Source organism: Lutjanus erythropterus, chromosome 15 (assembly GCF_056507025.1).
Source record: "Lutjanus erythropterus isolate fLutEry1 chromosome 15, fLutEry1.hap2, whole genome shotgun sequence".
In the NCBI taxonomy this organism is placed as follows: domain Eukaryota; kingdom Metazoa; phylum Chordata; class Actinopteri; order Lutjaniformes; family Lutjanidae; genus Lutjanus; species Lutjanus erythropterus.
The window spans coordinates 9,435,973-9,457,974 of NC_139331.1; the positions used below are offsets into that span (position 1 = coordinate 9,435,973).

The 22,002-nt window shown below is 39.2% G+C and overlaps 1 protein-coding gene across 2 annotated transcripts in view; it reads left to right on the forward strand.

The window, feature by feature from the left end:
* Positions 1-22,002, forward strand: part of snap25a (synaptosome associated protein 25a) — a 48,931-nt gene that overhangs the window by 19,724 nt on the left and 7,205 nt on the right. The window contains exons 2-5 of one of the 2 annotated variants that reach the window (XM_084736885.1): positions 4,555-4,698; positions 7,903-7,944; positions 14,568-14,616; positions 18,609-18,726. In XM_084736885.1, coding sequence (XP_084593011.1) covers positions 4,627-4,698; positions 7,903-7,944; positions 14,568-14,616; positions 18,609-18,726 — 281 coding nt within the window. In that variant the 5' untranslated portion in view covers positions 4,555-4,626. Of the gene's footprint in view, positions 1-4,554; positions 4,699-7,902; positions 7,945-14,567; positions 14,617-18,608; positions 18,727-18,949; positions 19,068-22,002 lie in introns of both variants that reach the window. The other variant, XM_084736884.1, reaches the window with a different exon arrangement.

Here is a 22,002-nt window from a genome sequence, read left to right on the forward strand (position 1 = left end):
AGTGCGAGAATGGAAAGCTTGGCAGGCGTAGTAACAGTAACTAAGGAGGGCAGAGCTCAGCAAAGGGTCAGTTGTGGTCAACAAAGTGACAGAATTTACCAGAGGAGGGAATTATTTTTACAATTTTATATTCATGCAATACAAGTCGTTGTTGGTATCTGGAGGGGACAAAATAGACATACAAAATTCAGATCATTTTATTTAATTTTCTCTTTGATTATATTCAAAATGAAAAGAAGCAGCAACAATAGATATTAAAACCAAAGAGATATTATCTGTTAAATATTCCTAAATTTTTATCACTTATCTCCTCTGAGGCTAATGATAAACAAAAGCCCGTATCAGCAGAACAGTATTCTTAAATCAAGGTTTCCCTTACTTAGTTCTCTACATAGCTTTTGGGCATATCCCATAGTTGTCTTCAGCAAATGGAAAGTTACTCACGTGGCATCATGTGACCTGCAGAACAGGTGATTCACTGAGGAAGACTGTGGGATTTGGTCAAAAGCTCTGAGTGAATATTGAGTTGAGTTTTTCAAGTTTTAAAATATGGCAGAAACAGAATACAATATTCATAAGTATGTTTTCATTAGAATATAAAAAACCTGCAAATAAGAATAGTTGTGTATTTGTCACCTTAGAACAAAAGTGAGTCCTTTATATCTACAGAAGTGCAAAACTGATAAACCAAATACTGGATCTACATACAGCCTTTCACTTTGTGTGCGAGTTTCATGGCCATTGTAGTTTCTCCTACACACTTGGAAGGGGAGAGTGAGGCAAGGTGTCTGCAACGTTTAAGCTCACTGCTAGATGCAACTAAATCCTACACACTGGTCCTTTTAAATTATGACATTAAAAATAACCTGTAAGCTACTTTAGATCCATTATATATATCTTCTCCATGAATGATTAAATAACAACTTGTTTTCTCATTGTTTCTAGTCTAACTGTGTCTATTGTTAGTCAAACAAAGAGTATCTGAAACTGAGCCTACATGCAGTGTCAATATGATAAATTCTTCACTTTAACTGTAATGCACACTAATTAATGAATTGATTATAAAAGCATTTCATTACATAATGCCCTCTCCACCAGTATTTTTCCTCTATCCTTGAGAAAGCCTGATGATGAACATGTTCCAGTGTTGAAGCAGGCAGTGCTGGGGGCATCTAAGATGCAAAATGTGAAGCTTGTAATTGAGACATAAAGTAAAAGGTCAGCGCGGCCTGTTAAAACTTAATTGCCTGAATTTGGTTACATAACCGGACAGTGCGATGATGCCCTCTCTTCCTTCAGCGAGCCGTTCTGAAGATCCGACTCGATTCAGACATTTAACACTGCACCGCACAGTCCAGTTGGAGGTTTATGTAACCCAACATGGCAGCCGCTGTTGTGAAGCGATGCAGGACAGCGAGGGGGAAGGGAGAAGACACAGAGAGAGAGAGACAAATCTGAGACGTCAGAGTCGGGAGAGATGGAATAAACATGAGGCATGAATATAACTGTGTCTGATTGAACATGCACATTTTATCCACAAAATAGTCGAAGGATCTTTGAGTATGTTTTATTATTAATAAATAGGAGCCTGCACACTTCATCATTATGATGCAGCTGTTGATCTGAGGATGTATTCATGACACGGAGATGAATGCAGATGAATCTATAGACTGCCCAGGGAGGCTTTAATGATTCACTCCGTGACATACTGTGATACTGGCATAGCAGTAAAAAATGGCTTCATATCCTGCGTATGTGGCCAGCAGATGTTGTTGTGAACATTTCTGGACACGTGAGTGGGAGAAGCCAACACGGAGAGTACAGCGGGACCTCTGACGCAGAATATCGACCAGACTGTTCGCTCAGTCACCAAGATGTGACATGTCCAGGTGGGACGCAGCCGTCTGTCCAAGTCCAAGATGATACACAGACTCCTTCCTGACTTGATTAGTCTATACCTGGTATCCTGCTTCTGTGTTAAGATTTAGACTGTTTTGGAGTAGTGATCATTGAGGAGAATTTGATTGTGGTTAATTTGTTGTATTTTTTTCTGTATTGCAAGTAATAGTGGCCTTAATTACTTAAAAACACTGATTCTATAAGATATATATTGGGTACATTGGTTTTAATTTGTGTGTCTTGTTAAGTGTCTTTTAGGAGTATAGTGTACAGTGCATTCAAACTGAGGTAGGCAATTTATTTTTGGTATCACTGACCAGAAGTTCCCTTAATAACCTTTAACATAATAAGTGTAAGTGGTCTGAGAGAAAACTAGTTTTCCAGTATTGGCTCTCTTTTCAGACTTTAGAAAATCTAGCCCATGATGGGAGACTTTGACCAATCACAGGTCGGTAAGATGGCTGATTGTTGAGTCTCATTCCCAAAATTCCAGCATTCGACAACTGAACAATCAACTACCTTTCCTCAGAATCAGTTACTACACCTTTAATATTTTAAGGGTTGCAAATGGACTGGATGGTCTGTTGAGGTTTGTTGTTCACTAATGTTACAAGTAATGCATTTACCTCACTATCATGAACCTTAATCTTCAAACTTTTGCAGTACAAAAGCTTTTCACATGGTGGCACCTTGCACAAGTGCATGAAGAAGTGCAAGAGTCTGAATATCCACTGCTGGTTGTTTTGATAGGGCAAAACTAGAACAGCAGGCTACTCAACCTGGGTGTCGGCATTAATGTGCTACTTTAACCCATGTTAAAAGCTTTAGTTCAAGCTGAAGTGGTATAAATTTGTCCCTTAAATCTATGTGTCACTCAGGGGGAGCAGAAATAAGCTGTTAACATATCAGTTGCACATTATAGCCTCATAAGTAGAGTTGTTGCAGTACCTACACTATTATCTGAAGATGTCTCTGATACAACTTAAAATGCTGGCCAGTCCAAAAAGTTCAGGTATTGGAATCGGTATGAGGAGGTAGCATACAGGTTTATAGAGCTTTATCGGTAATATCTTTTGCCTACTGTTGTTGATAACTGCATTTGATAAGAGCGGTGAGAGTGAACCTCAACAGTGGGCTGGAAGACCAAAACAATGAGCTGAAAGATGCTAAAGTGCAGCTAAGAGGACCTGCAGACTCAAGGGATAATTTGAGTGAATTTGCATTTGCATTACTATTTGAAGGCAGACAAACAGCCCAAACAGACCAATTGGTGCAGGAATGTGAGTCGTGACCCTTCAAAAACAATGAGCCAAAACAACCTAAATCCCTTGTAGAGCTGCAGTTTGGTAATTGGTACGACTAGGAGCCCTGTCATGTTTAAGTGATTTGATTGGGTTATAATATTAAAAATATCACTTAACCAAACTGTTTTTTTTGTTTGTTTGTTTTTTGTTTTTTTTTGTTTCCCTGAGGATGCGCATAAAAACAGCCAATGATTCATCATCCCTCCCCCCTGGGCAGTAAAAACCATTATTGTAGCAGGATTTCCACTTAGCCAGATAACTATTGCAAGGAATTATATTTGATTCTTAAGAGGTTTAAACAATTTTTAATGCTAATTTGTAAGAATATCTCGTAGCCATATCCACTGATAATCACAACCTCATCTGACACATGACAAGCTGTTTCATCATCATCTTTAGAGTTAGCTTCCAGTAATCCCACATCTGGAGATACCCAACTATTGGCTTGTAGCCTCTCCTGACCTACACAGGGAGGAAAGGATCACAGCTACAGGGCTAACAGGCTGTTTATGTCTCTCTGTGGCTAATCCTCCAAAATCCCAGTCAACACTGTCTGAGACTGCCATTCCTCTGCAAACATCAGCTGCCTGCTCTCGTCCCATTCATTCCCCAATAAACAAACATTGCTGTGGCGGCGGCTTCTTAATCCTCCATTATACAGCCTGCAACAGTAAACAGAGATGGGAGACAGAAGCTCCCAGTTGGCTACCACTTGGTTTTATTTTTTCATTGTATGACTTAAATGATCCAGTTTCATTTTTGACATCGCTTGCATGCCATTTTTCTCATTTGCATTTTTTGTACCTCCAGCTATTCGCTGCTGTGATCCAAGGCGAGTTGAAGCCAGTGGGTAGGGAGGAGTGTATCACCTTGCTCAAGGGCGTCTTGACAAAGCACATGCGTGATGATGGATGCATTTACATCGAGAAGATAAACAGGAATTAGAGGACGAATTGCTGTTGAATCAGTCTGAGTTTGTCATGAATAAATCTTAACTCAATTAGCAAACATTTCTAGAAGCTTTTCTGGAAACCTCATCTGCCTCCTGCCGCTGGTCCTTTTTTGTAATCCTACATTTACTGGTACCAACTGTTCAAAGTATTCTCATTGCTCAGAGGGCTGCAGAAAGAAGACCATGAATGTTTCATGTTGTTGGTTTGTGATCACAGGGACATCTCAGGTTATGGCTTTGATTTCTCTTTTTTTGGAAGCTGTCTTAATTCCAAAAGCCAAAAATCACCTCAATACCATTTAAATATTCAAACATCCAAGTTATCATTTGTACAGAGACTGTTTGTACTGCAGCATCCATCAATCCCTTTTCTAATGTTTTGTCTCTGTTCTCTTCCAGCCCTCCCCGAATTCCCACTAGGATCTTCTCTTCCCTGTTGGAGACCTTCTCCACCCCCCACATCCAACAGCCATGGCAGATGATGCGGACATGCGCAATGAGCTGTCAGACATGCAGCAACGCGCCGACCAGCTGGCCGATGAGGTGAGAACAGCACGCCCGCTGCATCACAGTGGTTTGAGTTGTGATGGCAGCACAAACATGATGGCACGCACACTTTCACGCATACTTACTCAGAGAGACTGGACCTGAGCAGTCATGTGCATACAAATGAGAAGCACATTAGATATATTCTTACAGTCTTTTTAATTACATTCTTACAATGTGTAGGATGTTTTATAACAGTCTCAAAATGTTGTCAAGGGGATAGTTTGGATTTGAAGTGTGATTGTATGTGCTACTTATTGATAGTCAGTGTATTACCAGTAATAGATGACAGTCTACACAGCCCCAGTTTGGAGAAGCAGAGAGGAGTACCAGCATGATAGCTGAGCAATACACTGCTGTGGACAGTGTAAGCAACTAAAGGCATTTTAGCCACTTACACTATATACACTTACCTGTGTTCTGCAAGGAAAATTACTGATTTTGCTAATGAAGTGTGGTTGATTTGGAGAGAGCAATATTTGGCTTATATAACAGCAGTTTCAGTCAGAAAAGGCTGTCTGACAACAAATTAAAGCAGTGAAAATATTCCATATATAGAGAACGCTTTAACTGACAGACTTAAGCTGGACCTATTTTAAGTGGCTAACATCCGTTTTGTTGCTGACCCCATCCAAACAATGCATTGCTTAGCTTCTTCAAACTGAGGGCATGTTGACCGGTTTCTGGTGCAGGTAATACACTGATTATTGAAAAGAACCACATAATACCCTCCTTCAGACTATCCAAACTATGTCTTTAAAACACTCAGAAATATAGTTCAGTCCTTGTCTGAATGCATAATATTATAATTTATACAGCACCATGTTGTAATCTGCCTTGGGCTGTAGCTGTTTGTGTGTGTGTGTGTGTGTGTGTGTGTGTGTGTGTGTGTGTGTGTGTGTGTGTGTGTGTGTGTGTGTGTGTGCGCGCGCGTGTGCAGGTGATAGAAGAGCATACCTTCATCTGACTTTATATATCGCTGCATAGTAACATCTTCAGTGTCTGTTTGTGTGAGTGGACATAACACAAATGTGCGCACTTGTGAGTGTGAATTTACAAATTCAAACTGAGTGTGCGTCTGCGTTCATCTGTAGGAATTCATCTATGCGCTTGAGCTTGAGAGAGAAAGAGAATGTCTCAGCCATGGCCCAGAGCAGATAAGCCCACACCCCTCCAGCTTCACATATGACTCACACTGGCACAGCTGAGCAGAATATTAAACACACAAACACACACGCGTACACGTGTGTGTGTGTGTGTGTGTGTGTGTGTGTGTGTGTGTGTGTGTGTGCATGCATGTGTGTGTGAACATAGGCCATGCACAAAATGGCGGCGTCAGAATAACAGTTTTAGCCTCTGTTGCACTGACTTACATGAGTTCTCAGATCCACAGAGAGGACAACAGCTCATATCATGCCTACTTCAGATCAGAGAATATGAGCACAAGTGTTAAAATATCAGTATGAGGGTATTCTGGTTGCTTGACATCAGATGAAAAGAGAAAAATTTAAATTAACAAGGAAAAAGGGCAGATGGAAAATGTGAGGAACGAGACAGATGAGTTGAAAATAAGGAAGAAGAGAAAGAAGACTGGCTACATCAAAAATGGCCGCTCAAATCAAGGCTGTGCCCCGTTCCCTTCCTCACGCAACCCCCCCCCCTTTCTTCTCCCGCTCCCACCACTCCGGGGGACCAGCCACGCTCTCAGCGAGCACAGCAAGGCAAAGCTGTGTCATTGTAAGAAGAACGAGATATCACAGAGCGCTGTCCCTGCCGAGCAGCTCCGGCTAGCAAGCTGTGCTCTGCAGCCGCACAGTTCTTAGAGAGGAAACTGGAACATGCAGCTACGTATCTATCAGCACACACGCTAATAATAGACATCCAACAGTCTGGGAGAAAGGGATAGAGGGGAGGGGATCAAAGCGTGCTTTTATTACAAGAGTGTGGTTATTTTTATTGGCAGAGCTGCTGTATTCTTGAGTAAATCACTGGTGAGTTAAAAGATCTCAAACACACTTAAAAGCAATTTATCTCTGATCCAAATCATTCAACTGACTGACAATATGAAAATAAAGGTCCCATTTTATTTTACAGTACACTAAAAAGATGTAACAAGCTGTATTTTGTATGAAATTAAATGAAAACAAGAAAAAATATGTTTGATATTAGACAATAGTTATATACTAATTAATCACTGTACATTTAATGGTACACTAATTTGATGAAAGAAGCTGTAGTAGAAATTTATAAATTTAGTGTACAGAAAAATAAGCTGTACAAACCTCATAAATCAGTCACTGTTATGGTTATGGTCAACACTCCCATCATGAGTGGACTCAGTGAGCAGACAGTGTATCGCTGTGAGTTCATGTTGAGTTCGTGCCAATAGACATCAGATATTGATCCTTTTTGTGTTTCACCGATTGTTTAATTTGATTCCACTTTGTTGCGATACATGCTCGTTTATGGTCCATTCAATGAACACGTACCTGTGGCAGGCACATAATTGTGTTGTTTTTCTGTAAACCTCAGGAAGTCATAAAGGAGAAATATGTAATATACTTACTTTAATAAACCACAAAATTACTATGATATGTCGTCAGAGATTAAGGAAACGTGTTGCGTTGAAATACTGGCTTCTCTCACAACAACATTAAAGCTGCATGTTCTCCTTGGCAAACTGTTTTTGTTTGCCAATTTCACGTTTATTAGACTTAAAATGAATGCTGAATGTTTGCCGAATGAGTAAACATCTGTTTATGAGTTGTCTAATGAAGTCTGCCAGTCAGTCACTGAACTCCAGAGTGTGTATTTTCAGAGCAGTGGGCTTTTGTTTTCAGGATACCAGACTTAACTTCACACTGACAGACAGCTGACAGTTATAAACAACTGATCAAGTTAGAGTGTAGGACTCATTGTTGCTTGTCACGGTCCAGTCATAATTTTGTGTGTCCTTGCACACATGTTGGTTCAGTGACCCTGCAGCAAACTGCCTGAGCTTCAGTTCTTTGGAGGATACACAACTCGCCTCAACCATAGATCATATCTCACATAATAAGTCAGTCTCTTTGATATAAAGTATATGGTTCCAACTCGCTGTTCCAACTTGTTCCAACTCAAACAGTACTGTTTTATGATAGCTGTCTGAATGTGTCATGTGATCTCAAATGAAAACTAACTGTGTCTTTTATTTTTCCACAGTCACTTGAAAGCACTCGTCGTATGCTGCAGCTGGTGGAAGAGGTAAGAAAAACCCTAAAACTTTAAATTTAATAATAAAATCTGAGACAAAATATGATGCAGTAAAAAACAGAAATTAATGTTGTGACCCTGGAAGTCTATCATAGTTACGATACACTTTGGGCAAAGGCTGATATATATTCTAACAGACAAACTGCAGAAAAAAATAATTTACTGCACTGAACCTTTAGATAATATTATTCTATTAGATATTGTAGTATAATATTACAGCTATGAAGACATTTTTTTTGTCCCTGTCTTATAATTCTGTTACAGTTATTGAAATTTTCATTTCAGCAGTTTGTGAAGGGAAGAGTGACTCACAACATTACCATAAACTTTTGAGTCCGTAATTGAAAAATAATTACACATTTATGGATGAAAAGCTTATATTTGACAAATTACAATACATTTTTCAGTCACACATTAGTTGTGAGTCTGAGGCAACCGGCATTTCCAATTACAGTTTGCTCACAATGTCCCCATTATTCTCATTTTCCAACAAAGAACACCATGCTATTCACAACAGTGCAGAGTACAACACACGTGCAGACAGTGGGTTGTCTCGCAGGAGCAGAACTGAATGCGTACTGGTACAGCAGGGACAATCAGAGGCTCCTTGGTTCCTTTGGATACATGGCTGCACTACAGTAAATCTGTAAGAGGTGGTTAGAAATGTCAGTCAGCTCCACAGTAGAAAATTGTGATGATTTTGCAAGAATGAGTCCTAATTTTTTCTTTGAAGAGAGTTGAACAAAAGATGGAGTGATTTTGTGTTCCACATTGTTTTGGGGACAATGTCAGAAACGACACCTCTGTGCTGACACATTGCATAGGAATAGTTTGACATTTTAGGCAATATGCTCATTTGCTTTGTTGCAGAGGGTTAGATAAGAAAACCAGTTTGTGTTCAATGCAAAGCTGGAGCCAGGAGACCGTTACTTTAGCTTAACACAGTAACTGGAAGCAGGGGAAAATAGCTAGCTCTCGTGCTAAAACCTGCAGTTCCTCAAATGGCCACTTGAGGTTGGCTACAACCCTCTCAGACCCATATATTAATACAGACAACTTTACAGCAGAAATAAACATATTTACAGTCGGTACAGTTGGTCTCTGTTGCCAATTTCCCCAACTATACGGGGGCTTTTATTAAGGCTTAAAGTTATGCATAATTGACCCCTCCTAAGTCCCGCCTCTTTTTGCTCTGAGCTCCAGTTGAGCAAGCTTAGTATCCTCAACTTTCTCCTTTCCTATTTCCTGTGTTAGATAAACTATGTGGTGGGGTCTAATTTAAAGCAGAAAACCAAATTCTAAAGTGAGTGGAAAGATTTTGCTGAGTGACCTATATTCACATCTTAAGTTAGCTGATGTTAGAAAAACGTTTGCTAATGGTTTTTGTAGTTTAGCCAATTTAAGATTTGAACCTGTGTATTTACATGAAAATGAGAAAGTTGGTGAAGGTACCAAGCTGGCTTAACTGTTATTGGAGCACAGAGCAGAAGGGCGGGACTTAGGAAGGGCCAATTAAGGACATGTGCACTTTGAGTGATATTTGAGTACCATCACAGCTGGCCAGCTGATTGTGAGCCGCTTCATTCGGCCACCTCAGCTCAATTCACACTCCATCTTTTTGATTGTTTTTTTGATTAGCTGGGACTTAGTTGAGTCAGGCAGTGCATAGACAGCGACGGCAGACCCATGGGAGACGTCACGGAGGCTCTGTCCACTATTTATTATACTGTCTACGGTGCTAACATTAGCATATTTACATGCCCACAGAGGCATTAGCAAGTAGGCTTTTGTAGTATTTTGGCTCTTCAGAAACCCTTTGGTGGCATCACAGACTCTCTGTCCATATATCTGTCTATTTATATTTTATATTATCAGCTCAGTCCACATAAAAATTAAATAAGTGAAAGAATCTGCACCTTTTAAAACTCAGTAGTTAGCACATTTCTATTTTTTTTTTTTTTGTTTTATTCTCATGAAATTCAAATCTCATATTTACAGATATGAGAGTGGTAACGATTGATTTATGTAACTCTCAGCAAAGAATATCAAACTATTCCTTAAATATCTCTTCTGCAAGCACCAAATGGCATTTATTAATTGTCTTATTAGCAATGAAATCAAGTCATTTCATACTTAGGCCAGGCTCGAGGAAAAAAATGAGAGGGGGAAAAATGTTATTTTGTATTTGAAGAATAAAGAAATGTCAAAAATAAAACCAGACTTTCATAATTAGTGCTTGATGTAAGAAAAAATGTTATTTATACATTTTTACATAATGTCACATTGCATATTTATACAATTTCGACTTCATTCTCAACATTTTGAATTTATTCTTGAAATGTAAAATAATTTAAATTTTACTTTTTTCCCTTGTGCCTGGGACTAGTACTCTCCCATGCCTTATTGATTTCTGAATTCAAGATTTAGCTTTAACACACGCAGCATGTTCCTGTCAGGGAGGACTGAGTAAACCATGAGTCAACCGAGTGATGGCGTGAATAGCACACTTACGAAATGAACTAACGTCAGAGAGAGAAAAGATACACACACACACACACTCTGGGGAGAGAGAGAGAGAAACAGAGAAAATGACTCGCCAACAAGCAGAGGCGGAGGGAATGAAAGGGAGAGAAGGATACAGGGAGAGAAAAGGCGTGGACAGCTGGGGGCGGTGGTGTCTGACGAGCTCTCGCTGCAGATCTCAAGGTCATATTGATCATCAGTGGACATATGTCGACACACGGCTCCACCCTACCACTGTACCGCAGGCCGGGGGGAGGCTGAAGGAGAGAGAGAGGTAGACAGAGGAGGAGTGAAAGGAGGAACTCTACCGCTCCTCCTCCTGTTTAACAGACACAAGGTGAAAAAGAGATAAAGGACGGTGAGGGGACAGATATGAAACACATACAAGTCGTACATGAAAAAAATCTCAGAGGACAGCAGCAAAACACTGCTGGAAACATCATGGAAAGAGGAAATGTGGAAGAGAGGAACAGATTTGATCAGTTTTGTTATTATGTTTCACAGCATTAGTCCATGGTGATAAAACTGAGAGACTGCTTTAGATGTTTATATTCAGTCTGTTTTATGATCACTCACAATTTCTGTTATCCAGAAAATATTATCAACTGAGGACATGATGGGTTTTAAATAAAAAAAAAAATGAGTTGGAAAAAGGGTTTATGTTATTTTGAAGGAGAAGTATTTTCTGAATAGTTGTAGTAATAGTAGTTGCTTTTTGAAATCAGCGCACATGCTGAGGTTACCTTTCTCCTCTACAGTTTTTACCTGAGAATATTTACTTTGGAATCACCTCTAAGCAACTGACAACATTTAGCATAGTCACTTTAAAGGGACAGATCACCCCCAAATCAAATTTGGCATTTTTTGTTCACTATTTGTTCAGAGTAGTTTCATGTAGGAACTACTTTCTTTCTGTTGGAGAGAATAATAGATTCTAAAATTACATGAAACTGCTCACAAGATGTGTTGATTATGTTGAGTAACTAAGTCAGGATTTTCTGGAGAGCGATGTTGCTGTTAAGTTTTTCACTTCTTTTTTTTGTGCAGAGCGTCAGTTAGTCCCATTATATTGGAGAGAAGGCAGACATCTCTACGGCCGATGTCTCCAGAACTCATGATTTTAGCACTATAGACCAGGGGGAAAATATATTTTTACGATTTTGGGATGAACTGTCCCTTTACGTTGCTCAGCTGTAAAAAAAAAAATAAAATAATAATAAAAAATAATAATAATAAAACAAAACAAAATAAGCAAAAATAGTGAGGAAACAGAGTGGGCTAAATGAATATTGGTACTTGTACAGCCTTTTTCTTCTAAGCTGCAAGGCTGGTTTCACAAATAAGGATTATTATATTTTCTGTTATTCTATAATTATGTATTATATTGTAGAGATAAAGGGAATTTAAGATATTTATTTTCTCTTTATTTAAGATTTTATTTTCTCAATCCATTTTTAATGATTTTAATAATAAAAACTTTACATAAATGTCACAATACCAGAATTTTAAGCTTTGATACAATACTAGTAAAAAAAAAAAAAAAGGAGGACTGAACGAAACTGAGGTCTTGAATGATCTTTTTTGTAACAGCTTTGGTACTTTCTGTACTACATTTGATGGGTATTGTATCATTTTAAACATGTTGTATTGAAAAATATTGAAGCATTGATACTTTTGACAGCCTTATAGCTTTGATTATATAGCACCTTTCAAACTTGCCATCACACAGTGCTTCACAAAGACGTACAAATGGAAAAAGCAAGACAATAATCAAATACAAAATTACTGTGAATAAATAAATAAGAAATAAAAACAGCTTAAAATAAAGATACAATAATGGATAAAAGTACACATAAAAGAACAGATTAGATAATCAAGAAAGAGCTAAACACTTATGTAGCCTAAAATCACAAATTTTATATTAAGGGGTTGCTTTTGAGTAAGTAAAAATACTTCATGTTTTAGCACACCAACTATAATTAAACATACATGAAGTCTTGCAAATTTGCAACCCATCTGCTAAAATGTGTGAACCCCTCCACTGGATTTGAAGGAGCACTGAAGCACCTCCATGCAGTCCTGCACGGGATCATGGTTGATTATTCCTTTGAGTTTCCCCGGGGACACGTTTCGACTACTTTGGGATTTCTCTTGGACCGAGGCTTGCAGAATTACAGAATAATTTCTACACCTCAGTTTCCTTATTGCTCCCCGCTCGCCTCTCAAACATCAATGTGGCTTTGCTCCCAAACTGCTGAGGAGGCAGGGGGGGATGTGTATGCGTGTGTGTAATGATGTGTATGTGTGCGTCTGTGCATTCAGGTGTGTGTGTGCGTGCACACTGACACACCATAATCTTATTTATGCCTATCAGGCCGAACCAGGTGCCTCATCTTAGTGCGGCGGTGCTGTATTTCTAAGAAGCAGAGAGGAGGAAGAGTTGCATATAAGCAAGTGTCGCTATCCTCCGCCTCCTCACACTCTTTCTACCAACATCAAAACCTGTAGCCAACCCAGCCTATCAGTGACTAATAGCTTTACTGTTGCACTCATGCAGGCTCAGCTGTTCAGATGGTTCACAGTCACAGGAAGGAATTAAAACGAAAATCTGAAGGCTGAAAGAAGACCAACAGACACTCTACATTTTAAATTTGGGGACGAAGAAAAATAGGCTTACTCACAGGTTATAAGCACGTCCAAAGGTCAAACGGCTGCTGACTCAGTGACAGAAGGGGTGTTGGGACCCTGGGTTATTAATTGTGTCATTTGTACATGGAAATCCAATGGCATGGTTCTCGTTTTAATGAGAACTCTCCTTTGCTGTCAGCGTTATTATTGTTAATCTCCTGGGGGCTATTTCCATGTTTCCTGCTTAAGGTGTAATGATCTAATCAATACCAGCCTGCATGCTGACGTTGGGGGTGCAAAATATTCTAATGTGATACTTTAGGAGAACGGAAATGATCCCTGGGTGTTGTGATGTTAAATTAGTCGGTTTTTATAGAATATACTTTTATCTTCACATCATAGCAGGGTGGCTTAAATTCACATTTACTTATAAAAAGCCTTAAAAAGTAAGAAGTAGTCTTAAAATCTGTCCTAAATAATCATTAATTAATTAGTTGGAACTAAGGTCTCAAATTCACTCCACACACCAAATGAATCATGCTGTATTGTGCAATTCCTGGTACAATATTGAAAGGATAAGAGGATATTGGCTAAATAATGTGTTTGAAACATTGCAAGGTAAATAATTGTCCAATTCAGTCAATATCTGGGCAAAAAATGAGATGTAAAAAGTAGAGCAATCATCAGTCTAATCTGCACCTCGATTCATTATGACAACAGACTGTCTTGAGGCTAAATGTGACATGATGGCATTTACCTTAAAAGCCATATATAAGCTCTAAAACAGAGAACAATAGTAAAACAGAAGTCTGAATGAGTTCTACCTTGATATAGCCTCATCTCAGACTCGTTTGTAGGACAATCGTGGTGAATAATATGAGAAATTTCATGCATAAATGTATTTGGACAACTGTTCTTTAACTCAGTTTTAACTTAACTTAATTTTGCTGGAATTACAGTTGTGAACTGACAATAGGCCGTATGGATTTAATCAGAATAATACTATTTTCACATTTGATGTTTAGTTTAGTTAATTAATGAAGTTTTTTCCATTCAGGGTGCTGCTATTGTGCGTGTTGGCTCACTCAAAGGCTCTGCTACACAAAATGAAATGGGACCCTAATTAGTATCACTGGTGACACCTGTGTTTACCCTACTATGTCATATCAATATGGCTGCCGTGAAATAAGTTAAGAAACTTGTTCAGTTATTGTGTTTTAGTGGAGTAGAAGAGGCCAATATCAACGAATGACAGTGAGAAAGTAAAAAAAATAATAGTTTCTCAACTCTGGACAAAAAAAAGGAAAAGAATATGTGAAGGGAGAATTGCTTATATGGCAGCTCATATTTTTCAGCTGCCACTGTTCCCTAAGCTGTTGTAGCCTCATTACTGACCTCTATTTCATTTCATTTTTCCTCCCTCCCTCCCCCTTCGTTTCTACCTGACTGTCTTTGGGGAATAGAGCAAAGATGCCGGCATCAGGACTTTGGTTATGCTGGACGAGCAGGGAGGTAAGTCTGCACGAAGGGAGGTGGCGAATTTAGTCACAACATATTAATATTACTAACAGCTATTCACATTCAACAAAGCTGGTATAAAGATTCTGTATATAATATAAGTAATAAATTGTGATCATATTCACATGCTAGCAGCACCACAAGGGTCATTATTGTTTATAGACAGTACTTAAATTTATGGTATCAAAACACTTGTGAATGGATGAATTGTTTCATATGCAGTTGCTTGTTTTCATTTAAATGCATTTCCAAACTAATTCATTTTTTCCTGATTTTTTTAGAGTTATATTCTCTGATTTGGGTTTTGATTTAATGCATGATTTATTTGAGTGGTCAAGAGTGTCAGTTTAACTTTGGGGAAATTTTCTTTGTTTCAGCCTCCTTTAACCTTTGTTTCCTTTGGCTAACATTTTTCTTGTTGGTTTGCCTAACTGCTTTTGATTTGCCAGCAGCTTTTGTCTTATTTCCATTAGCTAACAGAGACAACGAAGGGAAATCTTGAGAGTGCCAAAAACACTAACAGAAGAATATTTAACGCCAGCCACTGCAGTGCCAATACCCTACAGCTCAACATCAAGATAAATTAAACATTGTCCAGATTACAGTTGAACATGATTGCCCTTGTGGCAGCCAGTGGCAGGGTGACTTCTGGGCTGTTCTCAGGTCTGTTTGTGCTTTTATCTTCTCTAGAATTAATGAGGTAAAACTGTTTGGATGTTAAAATTGTTAAAATGCAGTCATGTTGGCGTCAATGCCCAAACAGGTCTGAGATAAGCTAAACAGACCCTGCCACAGTCCAGAGGTGGATAAGAAAAACGATCGATTTAGCTGGTAATGACAAAATATTCAATCACTTCTCTATCAATCCATATCCTGCTTTGTAAAATCCCTGGTCAGACACAGTTTGTTAATGAGCAAGCCAACAACCCACATTAAATGAAGTGGTTTAAAGTGTGCAACATCAAACAGTTGAAACAATACCTTGTGCTTCACTTTGGTTTAAGGAGGCTCTCAGCTCTCCCCTTGGCTGGAAGGCATATAAACCACTTTATCAATCCTGTAAGCCTTAATTGCACCAACATGGTTGTTCACAAGCTCTATCCCTCCTTGGACCATCCATTTATCCCATCATCCCAAGTGTCCACAGTGCTGCTCTGCACTCGGAGGACCACCACTCCAAAATCAATTGCAGCGGCTGACTGAACACACACCCAGGAGGCTGTAAGCCTGAGCTGACCTCTGACCCTGCATTATTGACTTTGTGCAGGCAGAAGAGCCTGTGCCTGTATGGTGCTTGATACTGGAGACAGTTATTAAAAGGGGTAGTTCACAAAAAATTAACACAATTAAGTCATTATCTACTCACCCTCATGCCAACTGAAGGTCAGGTTTAGTTTTTTAGTCTGCAAAATACTGCTGGAGTTTCACTGGAAAACAGCGTTATACAATCTCCCAAACAATGTAAGTGAATGGTGACCAGTTTTCAAACATAAAAATAATTCTGCAACACTGTTTTCCTGTGAAACTACAGCAGTGTTTTGTGGACTAAAACGCCAAACCCAAACCTCAGTCGGCATGAAGTTGAGTAGATGATGACTGTGTTTTTCATTTTTGGGTGAACTATCTCTTTTAAGAGTGCAGAGGTTTGCTCTTGGTGAAATAAAATATAAAACGTTCATTCAATGACCATTTCTTCTTACCAATCACTCTTTAATGAGAGCAGCGTGCTTAATGCCGTTACCCCACTTCACTCTAACAACATTGACTCAACGTGGATCCTTTCTTGGTTGAATATATTTACATAAATGCATGCCAACCAGGGATTTTACAAATCTGAAAAAGTCAATGAACTGCTTTTTTGAATCCGCTCCATATTTAACTGTGCCTCACCCTTTCACACTCTGCCTGCACCGTGTTTCCTTTAATCACAGTCAGGATGGAAAAGACTTTGTCACCAACCCACCATCCACCACATCAGCATGACAAAGGCTCTAACTCTCACAAACCAGAAATCCAATCATAGTTGAAATCCTTTCAGTTACCTTGAACAAGTGCAAAGCCAGACAAAGCAACACAGGCAGTTTTCAGATCAATAAGCCAGTATTATTCACTCACAGTCAAAGTAACTTGCAAGTGGTTTAAATGGTCTCTTAAAGGGTCTTTTAACTAAAGAAAAGGTATGTGCATCATGCTCATTCCTTGATCCCGATTAATATGGTCCATGAAGTGACTTAAATTTATGTTTCAAAATGAATAATTCGAGTAACTGTTCTTGTTTGTATACTGGCTGCTAGGGCCTGGTCAGACCAAACAATACTATCAGTGAGCTAACAGGACTCATTATTTTCCCTTCTGGAACAGTAAAAATGAGCAGCTATAGTTCACAGGGTTTGCAGAATGATTCCTCATAGGAAGAACAAAAAAGACCTCTGATGCATGATGCATTTTTGCTTTGGTCTGCTTTGGTGAAATTATAAAAGCAAGGAAGGTAGCAGTCTCTTAATAGATCATGACAATTAGCTTAGTTTAGCATAAAGACTGAAAGCAGAGCAGAAGAGCCTGGCTCTGTGCAGAATACAGTTAAAGCTCACTTATTAACGCATTATATCTTGTTTGTTTAATCCATCAAAAAACTTAGATGTAAGAACAACATGCCGTGGTTGTACAGTTGCACAGAGTTGCATACAGTAGCTCTTTGCTTCTGCTTCCAATTTTCTAAACAAAAGCCACGTTTCCACCACAGGAACTTTCCCCAGGGATTAGGAACCTTTGGAGGAACTCTGGGGGTAACCAGGTTCTGGGTTCCGAATGAAGTCCACTGGACATTACTTTACCCTATAAAAAATCTGTTTTGGGGGTAACCTAGTACAGTGGTTTTCAAACCCGGGTCTGTGAACCATCTGGGGTCCTGGAGTGGTTTGCAGGGGGTCCTTAAAAAGCAGGAAAAGAATATTTTCACATTAATCACATTTATTGAAAGTTGGAATGACAAGGGAAGAAATAAGGTTGGCTCATTTGATTGATTGTAATTTATAGTGATTTCAGTTTTCGGTTTTACATTGATTCGGGGGTGAGCCTTGCAGCGCTAAACCTTTTAGACTGGTCAGGTACTTGAAGCATTTTATTTCAGCCACCATTTTTTTAAATGTGCAGCTGCAAACCAGTTTGTTTTTTTGTTCATTATGCTTCGACACACCAACATGAAATTACAGAAGAAAGCATATGAAAGATGGAACAACGACAAATGACTGTCATCATCACTGTATAGCTGCACACAAAGATGGCATGTAAAATCAGCTGTTGCTCTGTCATTTTCACGTCAGCGGACTACAGGTCTTTAGACTAGGACTTGAGTGATGTGGAAAAACCTCAACATCAATGTTGTCACAACATTGTAGGGGTGACTACTGGTGCTTTCACAAGCTTGGAAAGTAGTTCCTGGGACTAAAAGTTTCTGGTATTTGTGGTGGAAATGTGGCTTGGATTTTGTTACTTTTAGACAGAGCCACTCTAGCTGTTTCCCCCTGTTTTTATGCTAAGCTAAGCTAACTAGCAGCTGGCTCTGGCTTCATATTTAGTGTACAGACATGAGAGTGATTTCAATCTGCTCATTGAACTCCCAGCTACAAAGTGAATAAGCTTATGTCCCAAAATGTCAAATTATTCCTCTAACATTTACATTGAAAGATTTCAACTCTTAAACTGAATTCACCAGGCACAATGAGAAATAGTATTCACTGTCATTATTTGATTTTTTGTGCTTTTTATTCCATTTTCTGGCCAAAAAATTGCACATAATTATATTTTATCCCATCAAATCAATGCACTCGGTAGCAACTTAGTTCAGTCTTCTCACACCTTGACACACACATGCACACACACCAGAGTACACACACACGACTCACTTACTTCTCATCATATCTCATATTTCTGTCAATCAGTCAATGAAATTCATTCCACTACTGTCATCCCTTTGTCCTGACCAGAGCAACTCGATCGTGTTGAAGATGGCATGAACCATATCAACCAAGACATGAAGGAAGCCGAGAAAAATTTAAAAGATTTAGGGAAATGCTGTGGGCTTTTCATATGTCCATGTAACAAGTAGGTACTGACAACGTGCCCCAAAGGTTCTATACATATGTGGTGGCGTCCAGTTTTTCCTTTTTTTTTCTTTTTTGTTTTACTTTATTTCGTCACAGTGAGTGTCTGAAGTTGTTGTCTTCTCTCCTTTGTCCTCTCTATCTCTCTCTTCCTCTCCTCTTCCTCCCTCTTCTCTCTTCTCGTGCTTCGTTCTGTGGGGGATAAATGACTTGTGTTTAATCAGAGCAACTGGAGCGCATCGAGGAGGGAATGGACCAAATCAATAAGGACATGAAGGATGCAGAAAAGAATTTGAACGATCTAGGGAAATTCTGTGGTCTTTGCTCCTGTCCATGTAACAAGTAGGTGCTGCTTGCCTGCCTGCCTGCCTGCCATTCAAAAATAAGAACAAATATCTAAGAACTCCAAATATAACCGAGGTAGAAGTGACATCACGATGGCCATCAGCCAATAGTCCGCTCTGCTCCAGCTCCAAATAACCTCTGACTCCGCCCCTTTCACACCCATACAAGGTGGACACAAGAGGCCACGATGTGCTTTCAAATGCTTTCTCTCCCACACACACAAACATGCACAGGACACTTAAAGTCGAACTGAAATTTGAATTCTGCTAACTTTTTTTGATACTAAGATTTTCCACTTTTTGGAAGAAGCTTCAAGCCTCTCTGAAGGGATTTCCCATGACAGCGTTTGACTAACATTTGAGGAAACACACGTTGTTAACTTCTGTGGTGCACTACTGCCTGAGAACATCATAGCCCTTTGATTCAAAATATTAAATGGGGGAAATAGGGTGCGTCTCCCCAGACAGAGAGAGAGAAATATTGTATGTGTATTTACACGAGGCACAGCAGCAGAGCGTTATCTCCCTCCTGTCAAGTTTATAAACAAGAGTTTTTAGTTTTGCTGCTTAAATGTCTGACACTATTTGCTGCAGTGACATTTCTGCACACACAGAGACAAAACTGAAAGCAGCCTCTTTAATCAATCATTAAAGAAAACACTCATGCATCGGTTTCCAAGCTGGAAAGCTTGCGATGCACAAGAATTTAAAGGGTAGTAAAGCCTACAGGGCCAGGTAGTGATGCGGGTGCAGGTCTCTAAATTCTGTGCAGATTCAGATGAACTCTCCACTTGAAGATCACTAATCTATGTAGAGCTATCACTGCCGAAAAATAAACAAAACTTAAATTGACTCTTTGTGGTAGTTACCATGTTTCCACAACAACAACAAGAAACACCAAGAACATATATGCACTGATTTCTGAGCAACACAGAATTTTGATTTCAGTTCAACTTTAATGGAAATTCAGACGATGTGAAGACACATACTCTGATTGCGGGCACATGTGGCAGCCTTGGGTTCTTATTGCACCATCTCGCTTCCAGACATACAGTGTCCCAGAATTCATATCTCCATGACTGGCAAGCATCCCATAGTCCATCAGTCTGAGCCATCGCTACATGATTGGCCTCTTTAAAGTAGCCCAGACGCTTCCAAACATCATGTACCATGTAACCATGTAAACACCTTGCCCAAACATACTTATCTCTTTGCTGCTGCTTTGGCACAGTTGAACCAGATGTGCAGATAAGACTGTTGAGACCCAAATCCTATTAAGCCATCTTCAAAAAGTCCAGTCCTCCACATAAGCTCTTCTCCACTCAGCCAAGGCCATAGTTCATCAATAAGTGCCACTCTTAACACCCTTTTACCAAGTGCCCTTCTCCAAGTGCCCTATTCTCTAAGCTTCCACTTCTCCAAACACCTTCATAATGGGAGTCATCTACATGCAGGCGTAGCCATTTTAGAAGTCCCTTTTAATATTTATACTGATTCCTCCAGAAAAGGAATTATTTCAGGAAGAAGGGACTTCTACAATGACGTCAGTGTAGCTATTGGTCTTCCCAACTGGAAAATCACTCAGAATCAACCAAAAGAGCAGGGCTGGGGCTCCCGAAGCATCTTGGCACTCAGATCATTTGATAAGTCGACTCCAGCTGGAAATTCAGTGATCTTGGTCCCAAAATGTCTTCGGTCAGCCTGGTTCCAGGACTGTTTGACACTTCTCCTCATCTGCATGATCTTTACCACCACCACCGCCACACTGCTCTAACATCCAGTAGAACCTCACCTCTCTGCAGACAACAAGATCTTTTTGTTTGCCCCTAAGCACCCCCTTCCCCCACCACCATTTTTGAACCACCAAGCGCCAATGACATGGAATGACTGGCGAGCATGACCCTTTGAATGCTCATGCATGCATGAAAATGCAACTCATAACAGCAATGCTAACCATGATGATGCTGATGTTAACAATGAAGCTGATGTTGATGATGTTGATGATGATGATGATGAGAACATTTTTTTCTATGTGTTATTTACCACGAGTAGTTCAAAACCCAGGGACTTTTTCCAGTAAACAGGGAATAAACAGCAGATAGTCATAAGAATTTATAAGAGGTCCAGTGTATAAGATTTACAGGAAGAATATGGCAGAAAATTAATGTAACATTCCTAAGTATGTTTTTATAAGTGTATAATCACTTGAAAATAAGAATTGTTTTGTTTTCGTTACCTGAGAATGAGCCATTCACATCTACAGAGGGCGCGGTCCTCTTCCATGGAGAGAGCCATGTTTCACCGTTTCTGTGCTGGCCCAGAACGTACGAACCAAACACTGGCTCTAGACACGGCCTTTCACATTGTGTGCGAGTTTCGTGACCACTGTAATTTCTCCTACACCCTTTGAAGGGGAAACACGGTGAACTTGGCGTACTTGGCATTGAGAAAGGCTTGAGGTGCTACCTGCCAGCTCACAGACAGATGCCACTAAATCCTACACACTGGGCCTTTAATTTGTTTTATTTTGAAAGTGGTAACATCTCTGGGAAGAAAAAAATGGGAGAAGGTTCAGTTTAAAAGAGACATCTCCGAAGGGTCAAAATCTCAGGGTAATTTACTATAATAGATTTTTGAAACTAAGTTTTAAAAAAGTTTTACAAAATAATAATGTTTGCTAATATAATTTACTTAATAATAATAATAATAATAATAATAATAATAATAATAATAATAATAATAATAATTTTCTTCTTTAGATGAATTTCAACCTTTGAGTTTTAGAAACCCCCAAAATTTACACATGACAAATCAGGTTCACAGCTCACTGTGAACAATTTTTGAATTACTTTTTTTTCTAAAACTCAAAGATTGACATTTATCTAAAGTAGAAAAATAAATTATCTCAACAATGATCATAGGTTGGCAAAATG